At 44.0% G+C, this 23,967-nt stretch overlaps 2 protein-coding genes across 6 annotated transcripts in view; both read left to right on the top strand.

The window, feature by feature from the left end:
- The first annotated feature begins 2,912 nt into the window (after positions 1-2,912).
- Positions 2,913-17,012, top strand: TMEM170A (transmembrane protein 170A). 2 transcript variants are annotated; one of them, XM_019979744.2, is made up of 3 exons: positions 2,913-3,231; positions 11,297-11,398; positions 13,934-17,012. In XM_019979744.2, the coding sequence occupies exons 1-3, from the start codon at positions 3,099-3,101 to the stop codon at positions 14,062-14,064; spliced, it is 366 nt and encodes a 121-aa protein (XP_019835303.1). In that variant the 5' UTR covers positions 2,913-3,098; the 3' UTR covers positions 14,065-17,012. The 2 variants fall into 2 exon arrangements, with proteins under 2 accessions (XP_019835303.1, XP_019835302.1); XM_019979743.2 differs by having other exon boundaries at positions 2,914-3,231; positions 11,297-11,467.
- Positions 17,013-22,941: 5,929 nt separating this feature from the next.
- Positions 22,942-23,967, top strand: part of LOC109572311 (craniofacial development protein 2-like) — a 39,824-nt gene continuing 38,798 nt past the window's right edge. For 3 of the 4 annotated variants that reach the window (XM_019978992.2, XM_019978991.2, XM_019978990.2), the window contains exon 1: positions 22,942-23,140. In XM_019978992.2, the coding sequence (XP_019834551.1) occupies positions 23,077-23,140 (64 nt within the window). In that variant the 5' untranslated portion in view covers positions 22,942-23,076. The remainder of the gene's footprint in view (positions 23,141-23,967) is intronic. The other variant, XM_070770339.1, reaches the window with a different exon arrangement.

Here is a 23,967-nt window from a genome sequence, read left to right as displayed (position 1 = left end):
TATGGTCTTTGCTTTTTGTATCTAGTTTAAGAACTGCTTTACCATCATGGACATAAAAATATTCGACATTGTCTTCTGAAAGTTTTATAATTCTTCATCTCACTGTAAGTGAAACAGAGGTGGTGGGTGGCTAAAAAATACACACACACACACCAAGTTTTTGTTTGCTTTATATATGCTTCATAATTTTCTTGTAAGTTTGTGTTTTTCCCGAAGTTGTATTGTTCTTCAGGTTTTTTTTTTTTCGTCCACTGAGAGAAGAAACGGTACCTTCTTCACCATATTCTTAAAATTGTGAGATTCTTAACCAGTTTGTCTATTGCTGAAATCTATTTCATTATTTTTCCTGAGGATATTCTTCCTTCTGTTCCTATCTGGTTAAATGGCTGCTAGTACTGTTGCACAGAAGTCAATCTAAGACTCCTGGTTAAATCCACTTTTTTTTTTTTTTTTGGCCCATCTTTCTCTTAGTCATCACTCTTTAACTTCATTGAACTTTCTCTTAGTCATCACTCTTTAACTTCATTGGAGTACATACTCAGCTTCCCTTAGAAAGGTCATGTAAAAGATACATTTTCTGAGTTCTGCAAGTCTAAATGGCTTTTTAAAAATTTCTAAATTCACAATCTGACTGAGGATAGAATTCTAAATACAAAATAATGTTTCCTGATATGATACATCATTGATTGTTATATAATCTTAAAATATTGGTTTCTTCCACTTCTTTTACACTCTGCTAGTCTGGGAAATGTACCAAAAGACAGCATTGTTAAATATTTTATGACTTTAAAAAATGCTGTTTTTGTTTTAGAAAAGTCTCTTGGTTGAGGCAAAATCCCAGTTGTAGTGTTAGAGAATTGGTATCAGAAAGCTTCAAAAACCAAGGCTTTCAAGAGGGAACTCTAACAATGTTGCTAATGTCCTTTACACAGTGGCTGATTTTATTTTTCTGGGCTCCAAAATCACTGCAGATGGTGATTGCAGCCATGAAATTAAAAGATGCTTACTCCTTGGAAGGAAAGTTATGACCAACCTAGATAGCATATTCAAAAGCAGAGACATTACTTTGCCAACAAAGGTCCGTCTAGTCAAGGCTATGGTTTTTCCAGTGGTCATGTATGGATGTGAGAGTTGGACTATAAAGAAGGCTGAGCGCCAAAGAATTGATGCTTTTCAACTGTGGTGTTGGAGAAAACTCTTGAGAGTCCCTTGGACTGCAAGGAGATCCAACCAGTCCATCCTAAAAGAGATCAGTCCTGGGTGTTCATTGGAAGGACTGATGTTGAAACTACAATACTTTGGCCACCTGATGTAAAGAGCTGACTCATTTGAAAAGACCCTGATGCTGTGAGGGATTGGGGGCAGGAGGAGAAGGGGACGACAGAGGATGAGATGGTCGGATGGCATCACCGACTCAATGGACATGGCTTTGGGTGGACTCCGGGAGTTGGTGATGGACGAGGAGGTCTGGCATGCTGGGGTTCATGGGGTCGCAAAGAGTCAGACACGACTGAGTGACTGAACTGCATGTCTTTGAATTAAAAGGAAAACATAATGTATTCAATGCTTTTTAATGAACTCTTGAATAACACAAGGTCTTAATTAAATTTACACATCCTTTCCTTTATGGTCTTTGCTCTTTATGCCGAAGAACCCCTTCACTATCATGAGACAAAGATATCCAACGCTGTCTTCTGAAAGTTTTATAGTTCTTCATCTCACTATAAGGGAAACAAGGAGGTGGTGGGTGTCCAAAAAATACACACACACCAAGTTTTGTTTGCTTTATATTTGCTTCATAATTTTTGTAGGTTTGTGTTTTTCCTGGAGTTTGTACTGCTTTTCAGTTCTTTTATTGAAATATAGTTGACCAACACTATTGTGTGAGTTTCAGGTGTACAACATAGGGACTTCCCTGTAGCTCAAAGGATAAAGAACCTGCCTGCAACGCAGGAGACCAGGGTTTGATCCCTGGGTTGGGAAGTTCCTCTGGTGAAGGGAATGGTAATCTACTCCAGTATTCTTGCCTGGAGAATCCCATGGACAGAGAAGCCTGGTGGGCTATAGTCCATGGGGTCACAAAGAGTCAGGCACGACTGAGGGACTAACACACACCCTCACAGTGATATGACATTTGTATACATCATGAAATGGCCACTATAGGAAGTCTAGTAACCGCCTGTTCCCGGTCATTACAAGATTATTGACATATTCCTTACGTTGTACACAATCCTTTTTAGTTTCAGGTGAAGTTTTCTCTCAAAATCGTTTTCCTTCCAAATATTTAAGGTATCGCTGCATCGTCTTCCAGCTTCTTTCACCTGGTTGCTGAACCGTCTGATTCTCATTGCCAGATGCATATGTATGTAGGTATTTATCTTTCTATCCACCTAGCTACCTCTATGTGTATCTACCTGTCTATCCAACCATAATCTGTCATCCATCCATCTACCTCCCTCCCTCCCTTCCTCTGTGCGTGGTATGCTTCGTCCCTTCAGTCGCTTTGCTACCCCATGGACTGTATAGCCCGCCACCCCGCCAGGCTCCTGTGTCCAATGGATTCTCCCGGCAAGAATATTGGAGTGGGCTGCCATGCCCTCCGCCAGCGGATCTTCCCGACCCAGAGATCGAACCTGTGTCTCCCTCATTGCAGGCAGAATCTTGGCCACTCGCGCCTCCTGGAAAGCCCCTCTCCCTCGCTATCTATATGTAATTCCACTCCTTTCTTCTAGGTGGCGTTGCAGAGAAGGACAGAGCCGAGCGCGCCCCACCGGAGCAGGAACTACTTCTCCAGTAGGGGGCGTAGGCCGTAGGGGGCCAGGTCTCCGAGAGCCGTACGCAACGTCAGGGGCGGGAACGCCCCTCGCCCCGCCCCTGCCGTCGGCGGCGCCCTGTAATTGGAGAAAGGAGCCGTCACTTGGCAGGGCCGTTGGGGTAGGAGGAAGAGGGCCCCGGCCGAAGGTGACGCTGTGGCTGCGGAGGTGTGGGGAGCGGAGCAGGCCGTACGCGAGCTCGCGCTGCGGCAGCATCTCGGGCGCTCTTCCCTCAGCGGCCCCTCGGGCGCTCTCCCTCAGCCCTCTGCGGTGAATGGCGGCGGGATGGAACGCGAGGGGAGCGGCGGCAGCGGGGCGTCGGCCGGGCTCCTGCAGCAGATCCTCAGCCTGAAGCTGGTGCCGCGGGTGGGCAACGGGACGCTGTGCCCCAACTCCACATCGCTCTGCTCCTTCCCAGGTACCGGCGGCCCCGCGGGGGTCGGCTCTCCGTCGGCCGAGAGCTGGGGACGGCAGCCCTTCCGCCTCCCCTCGCCACTTCGCCGCGGGCCCCTCGGGCGGGCCACCCCGATCCCGCGGTGGGCCCCGTCGGTGAGGGGAACTCGGCCCCCGCCCGAAGTCGTCCTGCTCTCTGGAGTTCCCAAACGCCCCTGCTTCAGGAGGGAACTCGGCAGCGCCCTGGTGGCGGCCGCCCCTCCTCGTCTGGGGCACGGGAGGCGGTCCTCGCCTCCTTTTGGCGGGCGGGGGCACTGGACAACCCCAGCCGCTTTCGTCCGCCCCGGCCTCTGGGCTTTCGTGCCTCGGACGGTGCGTCGTCCCGGCCGGTCTGAGGGCCATCGGTCAGAACTCAGGCACCCGCTGTGCGTAGGGTAGGTAGCCCAGCCTCTGCACCGGGAGGCTGTTTGCCGATCGCTGCTACCCACGTCCAGATCCACCCCCTCCGCCAGCCTCTCTTTCTAGGAATCCCTTTCTGGAGACCTGTTGCCTCGTCTCCCACTCCTGTTCGAGAACGTCGACACGGCGCCTTTCTGATTCTTATGCCACTTATCTCGGCTGGGCTTGAGAGCAGAGGTTTTCAAACTTAGAAATCGAGATAGAAAGCTATCGGGCTCGGAAAACTGAGAGGAGGAGAAAATACTTGGAAAGACTGAAAATAAAGCCTTGGAGGGGAGAGTAGTGTTATGTGTTGGCCCTTTTAAAGGCAAGAAGACTGAGATCAGGGGTGTTTGAAGGGTGAGGTTGGGCCCTCCAGCAAAGCTGACAGATACTTTCACTCAGTAAACAATGCAAGAACCGGCCTGAGACCTGCAAAGGAAGGAAGGTTGGATTACTGACTACAGTTAAAACTGGTAAACAAGGCACCTGTGATTTCTCATCCGCTGGGCAGCGACCGCCAGGCGCCATTCAGCGGACACCAGGGACTTGCAGTGTATTACTTTTCTAGTATTTTCCCCAACAGGTCTGTGAAGTAGTTAATAAGATAAAAAACACGTTGAAACAGATGCAGGTGTTAGCTTGAAATCATGCCTATAATGATAATCTGGCAAAAGGTATCAAACGATACTAAGATCACATTTGACAATGACAACAGAAATATATTGGCATTCTGGAGACCATGTCCAAAAAATGAAATGTTCATGCAGTCTGAAGGCTCTACTGGACCGGATTGGTCTATTACTGTTCTCGCAGCTCTTTATTTGGAAAAATTTTAAACCTACTGAAAAATTGAAATGTTAGTGTAACAGATACCTGTATACCCTTTACTTAGGTTCATTATTAATATTTCGATTCTTTTGCTTCCTGTCTAAATACATATATGCATGTGCATAATATGTTTAGTTTCTGCAGAAAAGAGAAAGGGGGTTACACAAATAATGGCACTTGACAGCTAACGCTTTATAGCATGTATCATTTAAAATGAGGACATTTTCTGCCACAGCCTAGAAAAACATATTGCACTGGAATGTGTTAACACATTTAACATCGGTAGAATATTATCTAATATATAGGCCTTATTGAAAGATACTCAGTTGTTTGAATAATGCCATTTATACCTTTCTTTAAAAATTCCAGGATCTAATCAAGGGTTACACATTGCATATAGTTGTCTTTTCAGTCTTGTTGAATCCAGAATAGTTCCTCCATCTTTGTTTCAGTTTCTTGAGACTGACATTTTTGAAAACCAGGCTAACTGTTCCTAGACTGTCCCATAGTCTGAGTTATCTGATTATTTCTTCATGGTTAGATTCAGATTAAACATTTTTGATCAGGATGCTACCTACATAGGTGATGTACACTTCCCAGAGCACCACATTAGGAGACATTTAATGTCAGTTTGTCCCTTTATTGGTAACACTAAGTTTAATCATTTGGTGAAAATGGTGTTTATCAGATCTCTCCACCATAAGGTTACCATAATCAATAAGTCATATGTGAGGTGATAGTTTGAAACTGAACATTTTGTTCAGTTTCTCTGGCTTTTAGTTGCCTCCTCTTTTAAAAAAAAGATTGAGGTAAGTGGATTTGGGAGGATAGTTCTACTATGTTATAGTAAAGAATCAGTAGCTAAGCATATTGTTTTCCTGTCAGGAGTTGTTCTGAAATATTAAACTGCAGTCTGTACTTGAGTTTATTGGTACTTCAGTGGATATATAACTTGGGGGTAGTGATCACCATGGATCATTCATTCAGGATGTATTTAGTGATCAAGTGCAGGCTCTGGGCTGGAGTTATGCTGGAGTTATAAACATGCATGAGATACAGCCCATGGACACAAGCTGATTGGAATGTGATGAGTAAACACACGGGGTAAACATATAGCCTCCCTGTTGTGTCTCTTCTTCAGCTGGAATGATGGATTCAATAGGTACATGAAATGTAATCCTTCCTGAGGCACCAAAACCTGCTGACAGTGAATCTCATTCATTGTCCTGATTCTGGAATTGTTTCTATTTTGGCCCCACAGAAAAGGTTACTTGCTTTTTATGCCAACTCAATATGGCAAAGTCATTGCTCTGAAATACTCTGTGGTTTATCACTGTCCGGAAGCTTTGAATTGATTTTTTTAAACCTGCATTTGCAATTTAGACCTATGGCACCCCACTCCAGTACTTTTGCCTGGAAAATCCCATGGATGGAGGAGCCTGATAGGCTGCAGTCCATGGGGTCGCTAAGAGTCCAATACGACAGCGACTTCACTTTCACCTTTCACTTTCATGCATTGGAGAAGGAAATGGCAACCCACTCCAGTGTTCTTGCCTGGAGAATCCCAGGGACGGGAGAGCCTGGTGGGCTGCCATCTCTGGGGTCGCACAGAGTCGGACTGAAGTGACTTAGTAGTAGTAGTAGTAGTAGTAGTAGTAGTAGTTTTCTGCCTAACCCTTCTTATTCCAAGTAGTTCAGATTTCTTTGGTGGTCATTTTTAACAAATCTGAATGCTGAGAAAGGCAAATTATTCTCCCCTCTTGTATCAGGAATAAAATTCACTTTCTAAAGGGATGAATCTCATTAATACTTTCAATATCAAAGTATATCTTCCCCCCTCTCTCTTTTGTTTTTGGCCACGCCGCATGGCTTGTGGGAATTTAGTTCTCAGACTCGGGGATCGAACCTGGACCCTCAGTAGTGAGAGCATAGAGTCCTAGCTGCTGGAGCCCCAGGGGTTCCCCAGAGTGTGCCGTCTGATAAACTAAAACCCACTAATGTTTTAGTTGTGCCATTGCTGGGATCAAGAATACATCACACTTGGATCAGTCATTTACTCATTCGGTCTGCAGATTTACTCGGTGTCTATTGTGTGTCTCTTATTTTCTAGGCACCAAGAAAAGGTGTGTTAGTGAACAAAACAAAAGAACTTTCATTCTAAAGGGGAAAGAGGAAACAAAATTTAAAAGTACGGAAAGGAGGGGCTTCCCTGGCAGTCCAGCACTTCCAGTGCAGGGGGCTCAGGTTCAGTCTTTGGTCAGGGAACTGAGATCATACATACCTTGCAATATGGCAAAATAAATAAAAATATGAAATGGAACAGACAGTGTGAGTGTAAGATTGGGTAGGGGGATAGTAAGTGGCAGGTCTTATGTGTCGAGCGGAATGCTTGTTTTACATAAGGTCACGAGGAAGCCCTCTAAGATGATGCCATTGGAGGTGAAATCTGAAAGGGAATGAGCAGCCGCCACGCAGCTGTCCGGAGACGGGCATTCTGGGCCAGGGGCAGCAGGTGCAGAGGCCCTGGGACGGGAGCTCACTGCAGTGACGTGAAGGAGGCCAGTGCGGTAGGAGGGGCGGCGTGGGCACGGGGGCAGGGGGTGAGGTCAGATCCCCCAAAGCTGTGTTCGAGGGGTTTTGAGCAGAGGAAAGATGATCTGATTCACTTTTTTTTTTCATGTATACAATTTAATGATTTTTTTGCCGAGTTTGCAATCACCACAAAAAACAACTTGAGAATACTGTCATCACTCCAACAAGAAACCTTGTCCCCATTACCACTGACTTTCTGGTTTTGTGTGGAGAATAGATGAAAGGCCAGATCAGGGCAGATAAGAGCTAGCCGGGGCTAGGGCCAAGAGACCGTTAAGGTTGAGGCAGGCCAGAAGGGCCCATTCAGGAACCAGGGATAAGTGGGCAGTTAGGCAGTGGCCTCGGGAGAGAGGTGGCAGGCTATGGTTGATAGTCCTGGTGGGCCAGTCCTCCTTGTTAGGAGAGGAAGAATACCTCGAAAAAACTCAGTTTCCCTTTACTCTCGCACTGCCACTGTGCTCACAGCACTTCTGGTACCAGATATCATTTCTCTATGCACTGAGCAGTTTTGGACACCAGTTGGTGTCCTGCAACTCGGTTCAGTTCTGACACTGTCTGCTTGGAGCTGGCTTCAGTCCCACAGGTGAAAGGCCCAGTTGCACAAGACTGCCCCAACCCCTACTTCAGATGCCAGTCAAAGGCTAGGTTTTCGCATGTGCTCTGACCAGCTAAGGTTTCCATGTCATCCTTCTTGTTCAAGTGAAAATGCTAGAGCAGCTTACAGAACTCAGGAAAACAGTTTACTTACCAGGTGACTGGTATGTTCCCAAAGATGTAAAGGATGGAAATGAACACCACATGAAGAGATAAGCAGGGTGAAGGCTGGAAGGGTCCCTGAGCACAGGAGCTTCTGTTCCTGTGCAGCTGGGGTGGGTCACCCTCCCAGCACATAGGTGTCTTCACCAGCCCAGAAACTCTCTGCCCTCCGTACTGTTGAAATATCTATGGAGGCTTCATCACTTAGGCATGACCGATTAATAACTTGCTTCTAGCCCCCTCCTCTCTCCTGAGAATGGAGAGTAGGGCTGAAGGTTCCAAGCTTACAATCATGGCCTGGCCTTTCTGGTGACCAGCGCCCATCAAGGAGCCCACCAAGAGTTGCCTTATGAGAACAAAAGACACTCCTGGAAATTCCAAGGAATTTAGGAGCTCTTCCTCAGGAACCAGGGTCATAGATTAAGTCTTAGAAAAAAAGATTTTCCTAGCACCATTATCTTAAACGGTTTTACGCATCAGGAGTAGAAACCAGATATATTTGTATTAGTATTTCACAAGGAAACAGATGGATCCCCTGGCAGGTAGGTGGGGGTGGGTAAGAGAGGGGTCTCACAGTGGGCAGTGTGGACAGATGCAGGCCAGTGGGCACTTAGCATCTAGGCAGGCCAGCGCGGAGTTAGTTGCAGGACTGGGGTGGTGAACCCTGGCTACAGAGGCACAGTTGTTTGACCTGGAACGTAAGGCAGAGCAGGGCAAGCTGAAAGGACAGCTGGGCGCCAAGCCTAACTCTGCCCACTTGTTCTGTGCTCCTGTTTCTGCTTATTGGGGCCAGTTTGGTCTTGACCCCTTGCTCGGAAGACAGGGGACTCGACTGTGGCAGCTAGAGGGCCAGGGAGCACAGAATTCCCCCCAAGAGGTCCGCCATGTGACCTTCTGTTTAACTCAAACTGAAGAATATGCTTAAAGATACAGACACCCTCTGGGCAGGGATCTTTGTCTTTTTAAAATTTCTGTTCTTGTTCATTGACGTGCCTGACATATGGAATGGGCTCTGTAAGTATTTGCTGAATGAATGAACTCTCAGTACTGGTATTAGCTTGCTGTGGCTACTGAAACAACTCACCACAAATTTAGTGGCTTAAAACAACACAGATTTATTAGTCTTGGAGGTCAGAAGTCCAAATGAGTCAGCAGAGCCATCTTCCTTCTGGAGGCTCTAAGGAGAATTTGTTTTCGTGTCTTCAGCTGCTAGAGGTCACCACGTCCTTTGGCTTCTGGCACCTTCCTCCATCTTTAAAGCCAGCAGCACAGCATCTTCAGATCTCTTTGACTGTGACTCTCTTCCAGGGACCCTTGATTACAGTAGGCCCACCTATAAAATCCAAGATACTACCCCCCCTGCATTGCAAGATGTCTAATCTCATCACACCTGCACACCCCCTTTTGTTAGGTCGAATTTTCATAGGCTTTGGGTTGAGGATGTGGGCATCTTTGGGGCCTCTTCTGCCACCAGTGCTTAGTCTGGTTTCCCTTATAACATTTATTTCAGGTTACTAACCTGACTTATTCTTCACCTTGGGGAAATGATGTGACTTTAGCTGCCAAAGTAAACAAAGTTGAAGATAATGCACTTTATGTGAAACAGTGCATAAGGAAATACTGTAAAATAGATAGACAAAGATGTTTGACAGTGTATAGAGCCAGGGAAATGAAAAGTACTATGTGATCAATAAATAGCTGTTAAATAGATGGCAGATTAAGGTGCAGTATTAACGGGATATCACTTAGCTTTTTAAAAGTGTTTTATTGATTGAGGTTTGCCTTAACTATTAGTGTTCTGTACTACTTTATCCTCTGAAAGCGTTTTATAAATTGTACTGTTCATCTAATATGATAAAGCCTTTCTTTCCTACTTAGAGTGACTTAAGTGACGCTATATAAAGTATGGAGGCAGTGGGAGAGCAAATGGATGTGACTTAGGGCTGTATGTAGGAAGGTGCACACTGCTTCTCCCCCTCAGAGACTCAGGGAGGAGCCGACTTGCTGCACCAGATCCTGTTTGCACACAGGTCTTTCAGCTTTTAGAAAAGTTGAGGTGTGAGTTGCTAGCCCAGCAAGCCTCCTTGCTCCAGGGAAGTGGGAACAGGGGAGTGTTGGTGTCTGCCAGGGCTGCTGGAACAAAGCACCATGGACCGAGTGACTTAACCAACACAGGTGGAGATTGGAAGTGCAAGATGAGGGTGCCGGTACGGTCAGGCTGAGGGCCCTCTTGGGCCATCTTCTTGATATGTCCTCACTCGATGGGGAGAGAAAGAGGAGAGGCACAGAGAGAGAGAAATCTGTCTTCCTCTTGTAAGTCCACGGTCCTGTCGGATTAGGGCTTCCGCACATGGATTCATCCCATGGCAGTTGGGTAGCACACCCAAGTGTCCAGACACACTTTTATTGAAGTTACCAACTTCCTGTGTCTCTGGCAGATTAAGGCTTCACCCCAGTTCACCGCCCGCATGGCTCACCGCAGCCAGTGAGGAGCCGCACTCTAGCGGGCCCTTGAGTTGCTGTGGTGAGCAGTGCTTGTCTCTAAAACCTGGGGGGCTCCAGCGGAAGCCGCGTGATGGCAAGGCTGTCAGCTGGGCAGCAGAGTCCCTGAGCTCCTGGAGGCAGGTTTGTGTCCTGTTTGTCCACCCCCGGGCACTGCCATTCCCACGTCCTCACAGAGCTCTGTGCACACCGGGGGTGTAACAGCAGCCAGAGTCTCTTAGGTGGCTTGGGGAGGAGCTGCTGAGGACTCGGGGATTAAAGATGGGGTTGCTGCTTAGCAGGGAGCTGCCTGGCACTGTTTCCTGGGTTGGGGACGAACTGGCAGTGGATGGTGTCCAAGGAGGCCCCAGTGGGCGATGCCAGTGTGCAGCAGGGCCCGGGCTGGAGGGGCGGATGGGGAGGGTGGCACCTCTCGGGGAGTGGTGTGCGCACTAGCCTCTGGAGCTGCCACCGAGGAGAGAGGTCAGGCATTTGCGCATGGCGCCCTGTCAGTGGTGCTCACACTTGTCCTTGTGAAAGGGAAATCACATAAGTGAATTTCCAAATCTGGGTGAACTTTTTCTTCAGTGTTTGGGAATAGGGGTAGCTTGTCAGGAGTCGGCCAACCTTTTCTGTAAAGGGCCAGATTATAAATATTTTAGGCTTTGCAGGTCCTATGGTCTCTGTCACTGTTTCAGCCCTGCTCTGGGAGCTTGAAAGCAGCCATAGACAAGACTTAATGAACAGGCATGTCTGTGTCCCGCTAAGACTTTCCGCACAAAAACAGGGGGTGGCCATAGTTTAGTGATCCCTCCAAAACCATCAGTGTTTGGATATTTGACTGATGAACCGCCACTGCAACAGAATTGTTTTAAAATTGAAATAACGTAAATAACTTAAATAATTTAAAATTGAGTATAATGACCGCGCCTTTGTCACGACCGCCCTGGGGAAGCTGGTGACGTCCAACCTTTCTTTGCTCTCCCTTGCAGAGATGTGGTATGGTGTGTTCCTGTGGGCACTGGTGTCTTCTCTCTTCTTTCACGTCCCTGCCGGATTACTGGCCCTCTTCACCCTCAGACATCACAAATATGGTAGGTTCATGTCTGTAAGCATCCTGTTGATGGGCATCGTGGGACCAATTACTGCTGGAATCTTGACAAGTATGTTAGACGTTTAAAATACAGTCGAAACATTTCATATGAATAGTCAGTTAACTTTAGGAGCCGTTTTAGAAACGTGTCTGAGTGGGATAAAGAAGTAGCGCGCTCTTTGTGCGCGGGCCCTGTGTTTTATATACTGTTCTCTTCTCGCCTCAGTCCCCTCTTACTTGGATGACATCTTTGACTTCCTGAGTCAGATTCTGTCTCGTGGCTTTGGGGAGGCCACGTTAAGCTTTGTGAGGTACACCTTGTGGTCTTGACCACTACCAAGAGGATATTTGGCTTTTTGGAAGCGACTGCTCTCCTTTCTCCTCAGCTGTCACTTCACTGATCTGTGGCATTGCAATCTGCTTGACCAATTACTTCCCTTCATCCGGGTGTAGATATTTTAAGGATGGAGGGAATTTTGTTTAGAAAAGTGCCTGTTTTTTTTTTTTTTTTTTTTTTAACTCTTAGGACTTTCTGAATAAGAGTTTGAGCAACATTCATAATTATACATTATTTTTATCTGTGTGGTATCTTTTGGGTGGGGGTGCAGCTTTTGTTCATGTCATAGGGCTGAGAATATTTTTAAGCTCATAACAAAATAAAAATAGCATGTATATTTTATATAAATTAAAAATTATAAGAAAGCAAAAACAAAGATTCTCCATTACTGTATTCCTGTGTGGTAACCACAGTTTGCATTTCATTATATGCTTTCAGACTTTTTTCTCGGTTTATGTAACTTTTTTTTTTTCACTGTGATTTTAAACTTTGAATTTCAAGCAGAAATTCCCCTGTCTCTTTGACTTCAGGGGTTTTTTTGGGGACAAGGTGGCCTAGTTTCTCTGTGTTCTGTAGATGGTGAAACCTTTGTGATAAGGCGGTGGGGAGGCTAATTTTCTCCTGTCTGCATTAAGGAGTTTCCATAACTGGCCTTAAACAATATTTTTAACTGTATCACCTACTGCTATGTTTAGAGAGCCTCTGCTCTAGTTTTCTAACTGGATTATTAGCCCCCAGGACCTGTTTCAGATTTCTCATTGGTATAATAGCAATGCTGTGTGATGGCTAAATGAAATAATGTGTGTATATAAAACAGAGACTATCTAACACGTAGTAATTGTATCCTTCTTTGACTCTAGTGCATACAATCTATTCCCTTCCCATTTTGCCGCTCCTTCTGGTTTGCTTTTAACTATCTTCCCTTCATCATCCAAATCCCACTTTGGGGCCCAGTTCAAGTTCTTTAAGCTTCTTCTGATCCAACCCACTTTTTTTGGAGATAAATTACAAAGAGGCCCAAAGGAACACATGCCTCTCAGAGGGTAGTATTAATAGCACAGTGTGCATGTACTGCCAGTAGCACTGCTCTTTATTCTCCTTCAAATATGTTAATATACCATCATATCACAATGGGCAAGGTGTCGACACTTGATCGAAACAGTATATATCGTCCTGCATTATTCAAAATCTGTTTCGTGCTTGTGCTTTCTGTCTTGTGTCCCCAGCTGTATTCTCTGACCAAGAAGAATTCTGTTTGGAGCATTTTGGGCTGGGGTCAGGAGAAGATTATCTGGGAACTTTGGATCTGTTCTTTTCAAATGAATGAATTCTTGACTTTCTTAGTATAATGCTGAGTCCCTGTGAGCAATTCAGGGTACCTGAGTAGAAACAGATACCTGTTTGTTCTGTTTATTCAATATGTAGGAAGTTATAGTGACCAACAGAATGACATGGGAAATAGAAAGGAATCCCGGAGTATCCCTCACCTCAAGCCCTTTGAATGAATAGCAACTTGCTGGGCTTAGAGTCCCACTCGCTTCCTTTCTTCCTCCCCGCCCCCCGCCTTTTTTTTTAAGCTGTGCCACACAGCTTGTGGTATCTTAGTTCCCAAACCAGGGATTGAACCCCGGGCCACAGCAGTGGACCATCTGGGCATTCAGGGCATTTCCTCCATCCATTTCTTGAAGGGAACTCTGAGTATAGTACAAGAGGGAGTGGGGTTTCCCTGTGACTGCTCCTGAAATATTCCTTGCTCAGCCTCACGCAGAGGATTTTCTATCATTTATTGCCAGGAATTTGTTAGGTATCTGTTACGTGCCTGGGGAATAAGATGTTTTAAGTTTGTAATCGGGTTATGTGAATATTACAGTCTTTGTGATTTTGGTTATGACTTCCAGGTGATTTTATTCAATATATCTAGGAGACTTAGTTTGAAAGAGTCCCTTTTCTAAAAACATTTGTTGGTGACTTGCAAACCATATAAGGAATACTTAAAACCAAGAGTAGTTAGCAAAAAGAATAGGGAAAACAAAAACATTTCTGTAATGTTTAAATTTTAATGTAAAAAATTTAAATCATTCTTAGAGTTTTATTTTTTAATTTATTTTATGTTTTTTCTACTTAGAGTTTTAAGTGCTATATTTTTCTGATTATATTAACCCCCCTCTAATTTTTTAACACACTTGAATTTTTGAACAGGTGCAGCAATTGCTGGAGTGTATCGAGCAGCAGGAAAGGAAATGATTCCGTTTGAAGCCCTTACCTTGGGCACTGGACAGACGTTTTGTGTCGTAGTGGTCTCCTTTTTACGGATTTTAGCTACTCTATAGCACATGCCCTTGTGCTATGATGGTGAATCGGTTTTATAGAATCCTCAAAAATAATACATTATGGGATGTAGCGTTTTCTTAGTTCTTCAAACGGTATGAAGAACAACACTTCGGTCCTTTCTTCAGTTTGAAGTTCCAGGAATTAAAGATCTTTTTGGACTCATTGTTCTCAACCAAAAAAAAAAAATCAAGTTTCTTTTCTTTCTGTTTTTACATATTCAAATCAGGCAGTTTTACAGGTGCATCTTTACCCAAGCCCAGTCAGCAGTGCTTCTGGGTTGGCATCCTTCACACTGAAATTTACAATGTCCTGTGAGAAAAACGCAGCCTTGCGTGTTTCAGAGAAACTGTAGAACATATTGGTTTACTTCTGAGCACAGTAAACTGTACTGAAATCTTATTTGATCAAATCTGGATTAAAATTTGGCAAACCCTTGCCACATCTTCATGACAGTAAGTGCCAAGTAGGTTTTGGTCGAGCATAACGTTGAGAACAAATTTGGAGAAATAAAACACACACAAAACCTATAACTCAAGTAGTGGCTTCAGTTCCACTATTTAAATAAATAAAAGCTAACTCCTGAATGCTGTGACATTTTATGAATAATATTTTGACCTCTGATTATTTTATATATTTTAAGATATGTGAATTTCCTGTTTTGTACATTTTCTCAAAATAAGCTAGGTAATTGAGAATTTTTCCACAGAACTCCTGTATCACCTTTTCCTATCACTTTATAGTCTATTGATTTTATTTAGTTTAATTGGAAACACGCCCTATTAAATAGTTTGAATGGAAAATTCTCAGCCATATTGATCAGGATACTCACTGGACATTGAGACATACACACAGAAAGATACTTTAAACATTCTGTTACCTTTTTTTTAGTGACTTTGGTTTGCTCATGGCTCTTAAAAAATTGTAAAAGTGCAGCTTTAACTGGAATTAGGGGTTATTGATTTCCTAGTCTTAATGTGGTTACCTAGTGGTGGGTCTTAAGCCCATTTTACAGTGGTGGGTATGACTCCCAGAAAGTGCCTAAAGTTTAATTTTCAAATATACCTTCCACTGTGCCCTTTATATTTCCTTTCAAGAGAATCTATATCCTTAAACAAAATTAAATATCAGAGTTTTTTTTTTAAACCCAATTTTAGCTCTTTTAATTTTTCTTCGAATGCCTAGCTTTCTTTTTCATCTAAAGGCCTAAAAACTGTGACCTTCAAAAGAAAAAGGATTGCAAAAATTAAATATCTGACTTTATCCTTAACTGCATAAACTGGTTTGTATGAAATACAGTTGTTGTTATCTGTTTTCAAAATAGTTTCTGGTCATTAAATATGACATTTTAAAAGGAAAGTTTTCATTATGAGTGTGAAGCTACCTGCCCATAAGGTCATGTGCAGTGCTGTTTGATTTAAGCAATATGCACTCTGGCTTCTGATTAAAAATAGCCAGGAGATGGTCACAGAGAAAAATTAAAAAGGATCCGAAAAAGTAAGTGGACATTTTCTTTTAACTAATAGGCCATTAGACTACTTATCAAAATTACAGTAATAGATATACTCTAATGAGGTGAAAAATTGTAGGAGTTGTACACAGGCAAATATCCTTACAAATTCCCCAACAAGATTACTCTCCAATGCTCAAATCTTTCTTTCAAACAAATTTTTATGTCTTTAGCTCAAGACTCCATTTTTCAATTCAATAGTTGGATTTTGAAACGTAGCCCTTCAGCTTAAGAAGTTTTCCTTCATCTCTATTGAAAGATGTCCCAGCATTCTCACTGAAAACATTCCTTTGGATAGAGTTTCACAAATTGAGTATGGGCTAGTGGTCAGTGGGCTTCTCTCCCCAAAAACTAATTTTTCAACATATTGATCCATGGCTTAAATGTTTGGTTGCTTCACTTCTAGAGCCAAAACACAAGAACTAATGCATTTTGAAAGCTGTCTTTGTTTTCATCTGTTTCTTGTTTGATTATCCACTGTTTTTAAGAACTTCAAATGTAAAATGGATCTTCAGATTATTGAATGTTTCATCCATCCCAGTATGTGAACATTCTGTGAATAAATGAATATAGACTTTATATAACTTGAGCTTTGTGGCTTGAAATGTTTTCAGGAAGAAACTATTTGAATTATAAGGAATGTTTATTGTCCTTAAGGGTTTCTTTTTCTTTTTAATTTCTCACCTCAAATGCACAATTATTTGGGGGTGGTTGCTCAGATGAAAAAGTACTGGCATTTGTGTTGAACATTTTATTTTTTCACATAAAGCTTCTGAGACGTTTTGCCAACTCCTGACTTGCCTGGAGACACGTGAAACCACCCCTGCCCCAGCTATGCATCCACTTTTCTTTTAGTGGGAAGGAGAAACCCCCAACCATGAAAAGCTGATTTCTGGATTCTTTGAGATAAAGGTTTTAGGAGAAAAACATTTCATGTAAACTTAAATCCAATACAAATGAGTAATGAATATTCCAAGACAAAGGTGTTTCATTGTACTATTTACTAATCCAGAACATTACCTAGGAAATGTCTCAACTAGGGAGATAAAGTTCATGCAAGTAGCTATCTTTAAGCTCTTAGGTTTCCTAAGTCTTTAAATTGTATGTTAGCTTTTGATTCCAAAAGCTACTCTGGTTTGAATGAAGTTCTTAATACAACTGCAGTGCACACCAACCTTCCCTAGGAGATCATCTCCTGAAGTTGAGGTCCTGGTGCTGTCCACACGCAGAAGGTTCTGTGTACATGTGTTTCTGTTCTGTGCATTGTTACCCTGCTTGTGGTAAAGTCAGCTTAACTTTTTGTATTAGATTATTTCACTAAATGCTGCAGTCAAACTGATCAAATCTTTGTACCACAGAAAGTTATTTAAATTTTATTTTTCTACTGAAATTTCTAATTCTGGTATAAATGTTTATCAATAAAGATTACTTTCAACTCTGTGCACTTGAACTGATTTTTCTTTTTCAGTGGCCAATGAATTTAAGCTTTTGTAATGAAGATTTCCACCTTAAGTATGGGTTTTTTTTTTTTAGGCTTAGTACTTAACATATCTATTTAAGTATTTCCTTTATGTTCAACTTACTAGTTTATGGTAAAATTCCTGTCCAAAGATCTGATTAAACACTACTTACATGTGAACTTGAGCCTTATTAACTTCACTTTCTGTGCTATATGTTACCATCAAAAGTTTTTGTACACTTTCACACTGTGATGGCTAAAAGCTGATAACCCTTTGTGATAAAAATGTATCATTTCAATAGTCCACAAGAAGAGGGTCTCCAAGGTTGGTTCAGTATTCTGTGACATCATAAAACGTTTTCTGCCCTGCCATTTTCAGCAAATTGGATTGTCCCATTTGGGTAGCTTACCCCATGGTTACAAGGTAACTACTGACTTCCAGGCATTGCAGATGGACATACAGTGTAGCAGGAGACTAGCCATCCATTCTCTATTTTTTTTTTAATTTAGGTACAACATACAGTAAAGTACACAAGTCTTAAATGTGTAGCTTAATGAATATTTATGTATTTATACACTTAGGTGAAGTGGTAGTACTTTGGTCAAGATATAGAATGTTTCTAACACCCCAGAGGGATGCAGAGCTCTGCAAGAAACCTCCAATATCTTATGAATCCCAACAGAGGATCTCTTCTGTTATCAAAAAGATGATTACCCACGATTGGACAGTGGGAAGAGACTATGGGGAGAGGCTAAAGATGCTGAATTTGGCGGGAGGGGAAGGACCCCATAAATTATTGCCAAGACAACGTTGCAAAGAAGAAGCCAATTCTGACTCTAGGTTGGAAACTGCTTCTTTGACTTACTTTTCGTTGCTTTTGTCATTCAGTTCAGTCACTCAGTTGTGTCCGACTCTGTGACCCCATGGACTGCAGCACACCAGGCTTCCCTGTCCAGCATCAACTCCCGGGGCTTAGTTAAACTCATTTCCATTGAGTCGGTGATGCCATCCAACCATCTCATCCTCTGTCGTCCCCTTCTCCTCCCGCCTTCAATCTTTCCCAGCATCAGGGTCTTTTCCAGTGAGTCAGTTCTTCACATCAGGTGGCCAAAGTATTGGAGTTTCAGCATCAATCCTTCCAATGAGTATTCAAGGCTGATTTCCTTTAGGATGGACTGGTTGGATCTCCTTGCAGTCCAAGGGACTCTCTCAAGAGTCTTCTCCAACATTTTTTTATAGCTTTCTTTTCTTTCTTTTGTTATACGTAATAGCCGCCTCAGAGGACCCTGCCCCTCTGCCTGACTATAAGCTCAAGTGCTTTGTTCCACTAGTGGAGAGATAACCTGCCCCTGCCCCCCTGTGAATAGAGGAGATCAACACACCCCTTCCAAAGGCTGGCCATTCTCTCGGAGGTGTTTGCAAGACTGAAGACCCTTTCACTTTAGTTCCCCACTGCCTCTCCTTTATTCTGCCTTTTGACTTTAGTACCTCATTGCTTATATCTCTCTGACTCAACAGAAAAATTTTGCATTCAGACCCCCACGGGATGGTTGCTCTGAGGCGCTAGTCTGCTATCTTAGTCAGTCAGCTTTCCAAATGAAATCATTTTCCTTGCCTCCACACTTCCTCTCTCGGGTTCACTGGCCTGTCCTGTGGTGAGCAGAGGGAGCTTGGACTCGGTAACAACATGGTAAGAGTGAACCAGGAAACTTGTAGGTGGTTGGGGTTTGTATTTTGGCCAATATTTGTCCAAAGGGATTGCTCAGTTTCAGCCTATTTATTCTTGGTGGGATTATGTGCTGAAATCTTTAAATTTTTAAGTGGTATATTGGGTGTTCCCCACACTAACAAACATTGAACACCAGAAAAGGTGTTCAACAATTCAACTCAATTCTGACAGTACCCAGAAGTACCCCCCATCCTCAACCACCAACTCCAGACATCAGTTGCAAGTCCAGGTTCTTCCGTGCTTCTAACTGGCTATAAGTCGGGTTAAATTAATTTGAGAGCGACTCACAGAACTCAGACATTTTACTTACTAGGCCCCTGGTTTATCATAAGGATTTAAGTCAGGAACAGCCAGATGGAAGAGATGTACAGGGCAAGGCATGGGGTATGTGTGTGGTGCTTTTGTGCCCCTTCAAAGGGACCAAGTTCTCCCTGAATTTCCACAAGTTGAACTGGGTAGTTCTCGACCCTGTCCTTTGCAGCTCTATGGAAACCTCATTACATATGCATGATTCATTAAATCACTGGCCACTGGGGATAATGTGTATTTTTTTAAAAGCATAATAGCGCAGCTGGTGACATTTAAATTCATGGAAAATGCTTTTCAAATCCAAAAATGTATGTTTTTAAGCTTGATGAGGGCCGCTAACCAATTTTAGACCTCTTTACTAAACAATTTGACAAGTAGAAGACAGTTCCATCATTACCCTTAAAGTGGTCAGAAACTTTGTGAATCTGAACAAATGCTTGTAAGCTCTAAAGAGGAGAGCGGGAGAAGCGGGGTGCTGGGGGAGAGTCTACTGAAGAATGCCAGGGTAGCATTTTCCCCAGACTGAGACTCCAAGGACGGGGCAAAAGGCAACATCCCAGTTTGTCACAAAATGACAACCGTTATATATGGTTGTACTTTCATATGGATTAACTTCAAGGAAGGATTCCTTGTGGATGATGTTTGAATTCTAGAATACAGCCATTCCTTGTAATTACAGCTATAATGTTACCACGCACACTCAATTAGCAGAAATACAGGATTGGGTTCTTGTGGGTCTCTGGTCATACCATTTTTGTCAACTGATCAGTACATAGCTTTGTTTTATGTATGTTTCTGTTCAAAGACACTGCATTTAATATATCTTTCTTACAAATAATGATACATACTATTAATAATGAAACACTTCAATGACAGCATTATTGTGTCATGTACAACACTGAGACTGTACTATTTTAACTTCCCTTCAGTCATACACACACAAAAACACAAACTACACATACTGTACTCATACAGTAGACACATACTATATAGTGCACATTAATGCAAATAAAGATGAAATGTTTAACATTTTGTAAAAATGTTGCCTAACATCTTCTGGTTGATGGAGCTGCAGGCTGGACAACAGCACAGTGCGAGTGTGGTCAAGTCTCCCCACCTTGGCTTACTCCACAGAAACAAGGGAGAGGCTGGTGGCACTCATTCTGCAGATGAGGAAGAGGGTGGCAGGTTGGCATCTGTCAGTTCAACCTCAGAGGTTTGGCTCTCATCACTTGTTGATGGAGTGGTAATGTTTTCTTCCAAAATGACTCCAGAAATTACATCGGCCCTGTCTGCTTAGCTTTTTGCCTTAAGTGTCAGCATAGGGGGCCAATGCACAGGAAGGTAAGCGCTTAAATTTGAGGCTTCGATCAAGCATAGGGTCACACTCTTCCATGTCACTGAAAATTTTTTCCAGTGCGGAGTTCCATTCTGTTATTTTGACTGCTGTAAGAAGGACAGTTTCTGGACTCTTCGGCTGACTTTCATCACCATTTTCATCATCATGTCTTGCTTTGCCATCTCATCCAAGTCTTCATTGGTGGGTTCTATTGCTTTCTCTGCCAAAATTTCCTCCACATCTTCTTCCTCATGTCACCAAAGCCTTCTCCACCTATTTGCATGTGGTACACATTATGTTTCTGACACTGTTGTTTATACTTTCTGCAGCACCTTCAAAGCCTTCAAAATTTTCCAGCCAGTCTGGTCAAACATTTTTCCAACAGTAATTGATCGTCACCTGCTTGATGTTGCCGACATAATCAATCACCTCACGTACAGTGACTGATTTCCAATAGTCCATCATGGTATTTTCCTTCTTGGCTTTGAAAGCCTCCAAAGTCTTATTATAAAGCTCACTTGTATACTGTGACTTGAAGGCTTTCCTATGCCCTGATCCAGGGGCTGGATGAGAGGTAGTATTTGGGGGAATGAAAAGAGCTTCCACGTTGGGGTGGGCATTTTTGAGTTTTTCACAGCAATGCACTGGGGCATCCAAAATTAACAAAATCATCAAGGCAAGGTTTCTACCCTGGGGATAGTGTTGAACTTCTAATATGAGTCAGCTGTGGAACCAATCAGTCGCTTTCCACCCTTTTTGGTTCCACCTCCAATGCACCGAATATGGTTCACGTTTTTCCAGTTAAGTGCTTGTGAACTTGAAGGTCTGTACACTGGTAAGGGTTTGCACTTAGAGTCACCCTTGGCACTGGTGCACGTAAGTAGGGTTGCATAGTCCTGGAATGATTTAAAGCCTGGGGCATTGGAGGTCATTCACATTACATAGGTTCTTTTGCCAACATTCTTGTAAAATACGCCAGTTTCACCAGCGTTGAAAAACGGCTCTTCCACATACCCCTTTTCCTGTATAACATTTAGCAAGCATCGTTTGAATTCTTCTGCAGCCTTCTGATCTGCAGAACTTGCCTCAGCTGCAAGCTTAACATTATTGACACCATATGGCCTTTTGAAACGTGCAACCCAGCCAGCGCTACAGAGAAGGGCTTCTTCACATTTTTCTGACCCTGGGTGACATGAGGGTAAACTTTTGACTTTCAGCCTCAACAATGCTGTCTGCCAGACTTTTTTCATCGGTTTTATTGGTTGAATCCACAAATTGAGCCGCTTTTCCATCTTTTCCATAGCTGCCTCGCACACTATGAATGTCACTTTAGCACTTTATGGAGCAGCATCAGATACAGATTGGTGACTTTCCTTTTCCTTGATGCACTGGATAGTTTATTCTTTAACACTGAACTCACAGCCACAAAACATACCTGAATGAAGCTTTATCTAACCCAAGTATTTTCTCCATAAGGCACATCACAACCTTCTTGCACTTACAAACATTAGGAAGCACCCCAGCAATACGCTTGTTACCGAGTGCAAGCTTGCTCTGCTCGCTGCACGATAGGTCAATGAGTCAGAGAGACGAAGTGTTGAGGCAAGGCCGGCAGACGGAGAATATGGCAGGCTAGTGCATCAAAACAACCATCTTACTGGGATCTGGATGCCAGGTTCTTTTATCAATCAGAGAGAAAAGAAGCTAAGAGGAACTAAAGTCACAAGGCAGAATAGAGGGAGATGCAGTGGGGAAGTAAAGTGAAAGGGTCTTCAGTCTTGCAAAACGTCTCCAAGGGAAAGTCCAGCCTTCAGAAGGGGTGTGCTAATCTCTTCTATTCACAGGTGGGCGGGGACAAACACCTCTCCTAGAGCCGAACAAAGGCACTTTAGTTTACAGTCAAGCAGAGAAGCAGGGTCCTCCAGGCAAGCTATTGAGTATGATTAAAATAATAAAAGCAAGTCAAAGAAACAGTTTCCAACATGGAGTCAGAATTGGCTTCCTCCCTGCAACACACCCAGGGGTCATTTTAAACAGGGAAATCACCGACAGAAAGCACAAAGATGAAAAAAAAAACAAAAAAAAAAAAACAAAAGGAAACGCGGCACTAAACAGACTGGGAAGACGATACTTATTTACACTAAGAGGGCTGAAGCAAGACAGCAAATTGTCTGCCTGCAACCTCAGTACAACCCACCACTGGTTAACTCAAAATTTTCACTCTCTGAGCATGTCGGGGGAAATAACCCCAGAAAGCACCGTGAATATTGATTTGGGGGGGGAGGTGACTATTTTAACAACTAAGCGAATTCAATAATATCAACCAGTGACTAACGAAGGGCAGCTGTGTTCCCATGGGCAAAACAAATTTTCCTTAAGCAGACACACTAAATCAAAGCCGCTGAGCGCTGAAGACTACAAGTCCCAGCATGCACCGCTTCAGGACGACGCCCACATTCCGCCGACCGCCATAAGAGCGTCAGGTCCGCGGCTTTGGCCCGGAAGTGGTGGTTCTCGACCTAGCGCCGTTTCTGCGTGTGCGCACGCGCCGCCGGAGCCGCCGCCATCCCCGTCGCCTCTGCGCACTCCGCGCTTCTACCGTCTCTCCCTAGAGCTTTGCCGTTGGAGGCGGTTGCTGCGGCACCGTAGGCCCCGCGCGGCAGCAGTATGGAGGAGTTTAAATCCGAGGATTTCTCCGTGTCGAAGGAGGACGAGGACTACGCGCCGTCGGGTGAGCACTCCTCTTGAGGCGAGAGGCGACTTGCCCCGCCCCCGCCTCGCTTGAGGCTCGCTTTGCCAGGCGTTTGTGGGCCCGGTGGGAGGGTGGCGTGATTCTCAAGCGGCCCTGAGCCCGCACCGCGCGGCCGGTGGCCCCAGTTAGCGTACTGGGACCTTTCCTGCGGCTGATTCTCTGGGCCGCGTTCGGCCAACGCCCCCTCAGAGGGCGGGAACCCGCAGGTGAGCTCGACCGTTAGTGGTGGTTGGGTATCGCGTACCCTCAGCAACCCTGAACGCTTCTGAAAGGCCATCTTACGCAGACCTTCCATCCCCACGGAATTGCTAGCATCACGACCCCGATACATCATTGTCTGTCTTCAAAAGAGATATGGTGGTTAAAAGTTCACTTAATGATGTCTTTTGCTTCTTTGCAGTCTGCATATTCAGTCCTTCATAGACCTTTGTTGTATTGTTTTTCTGTGTTGTCCACATCTTGGCGCTCTGTGCACCATGCAAACAGAAATAGGCAGACGAGTTTTGGAGGAAAAGGAAAGTGGCTTTGTTACTTTGCCAGGCAAAGGGTTAGGGCAACACGGTAGGCTAGCGCGTCAAGAACTGTGCCCCTCTCCCTGGTGAGTACGGAAAGGTCGTATAGTCAGGCAGGAGTTAGTGATAAAGTATCAAGGCAGTAACCGTCTAGTATTCTTCTGCAAAGTTTCAAAAAGGTTGCTGGCCAGATTAGGGTGTGGTCCAGTTTGTCGATGGTGGTGAGCCTCTCTGGTCCTTTAACCTTGCCTCAAGTGGTTTCTTTGCTGTTCCTCCTTTGAATAGCAAGTGTTC

Source organism: Bos indicus, chromosome 18, assembly GCF_029378745.1.
Source record: "Bos indicus isolate NIAB-ARS_2022 breed Sahiwal x Tharparkar chromosome 18, NIAB-ARS_B.indTharparkar_mat_pri_1.0, whole genome shotgun sequence".
NCBI lineage: Eukaryota > Metazoa > Chordata > Mammalia > Artiodactyla > Bovidae > Bos > Bos indicus.
Note: the sequence above shows the minus strand (reverse complement) of the source record. Positions and strands in the feature narration are given on the sequence as shown.

Excerpts from the sequence above, each read along its gene's own strand:
- TMEM170A (XM_019979743.2), top strand. The coding sequence starts at position 3,099 with ATGGAACGCGAGGGGAGCGGCGGCAGCGGGGCGTCGGCCGGGCTCCTG. Across the intron at positions 3,232-11,296 it reads ATCGCTCTGCTCCTTCCCAG|AGATGTGGTATGGTGTGTTC; the intron begins GTACCGGCGGCC and ends TCTCCCTTGCAG. Across the intron at positions 11,468-13,933 it reads TACTGCTGGAATCTTGACAA|GTGCAGCAATTGCTGGAGTG; the intron begins GTATGTTAGACG and ends ATTTTTGAACAG.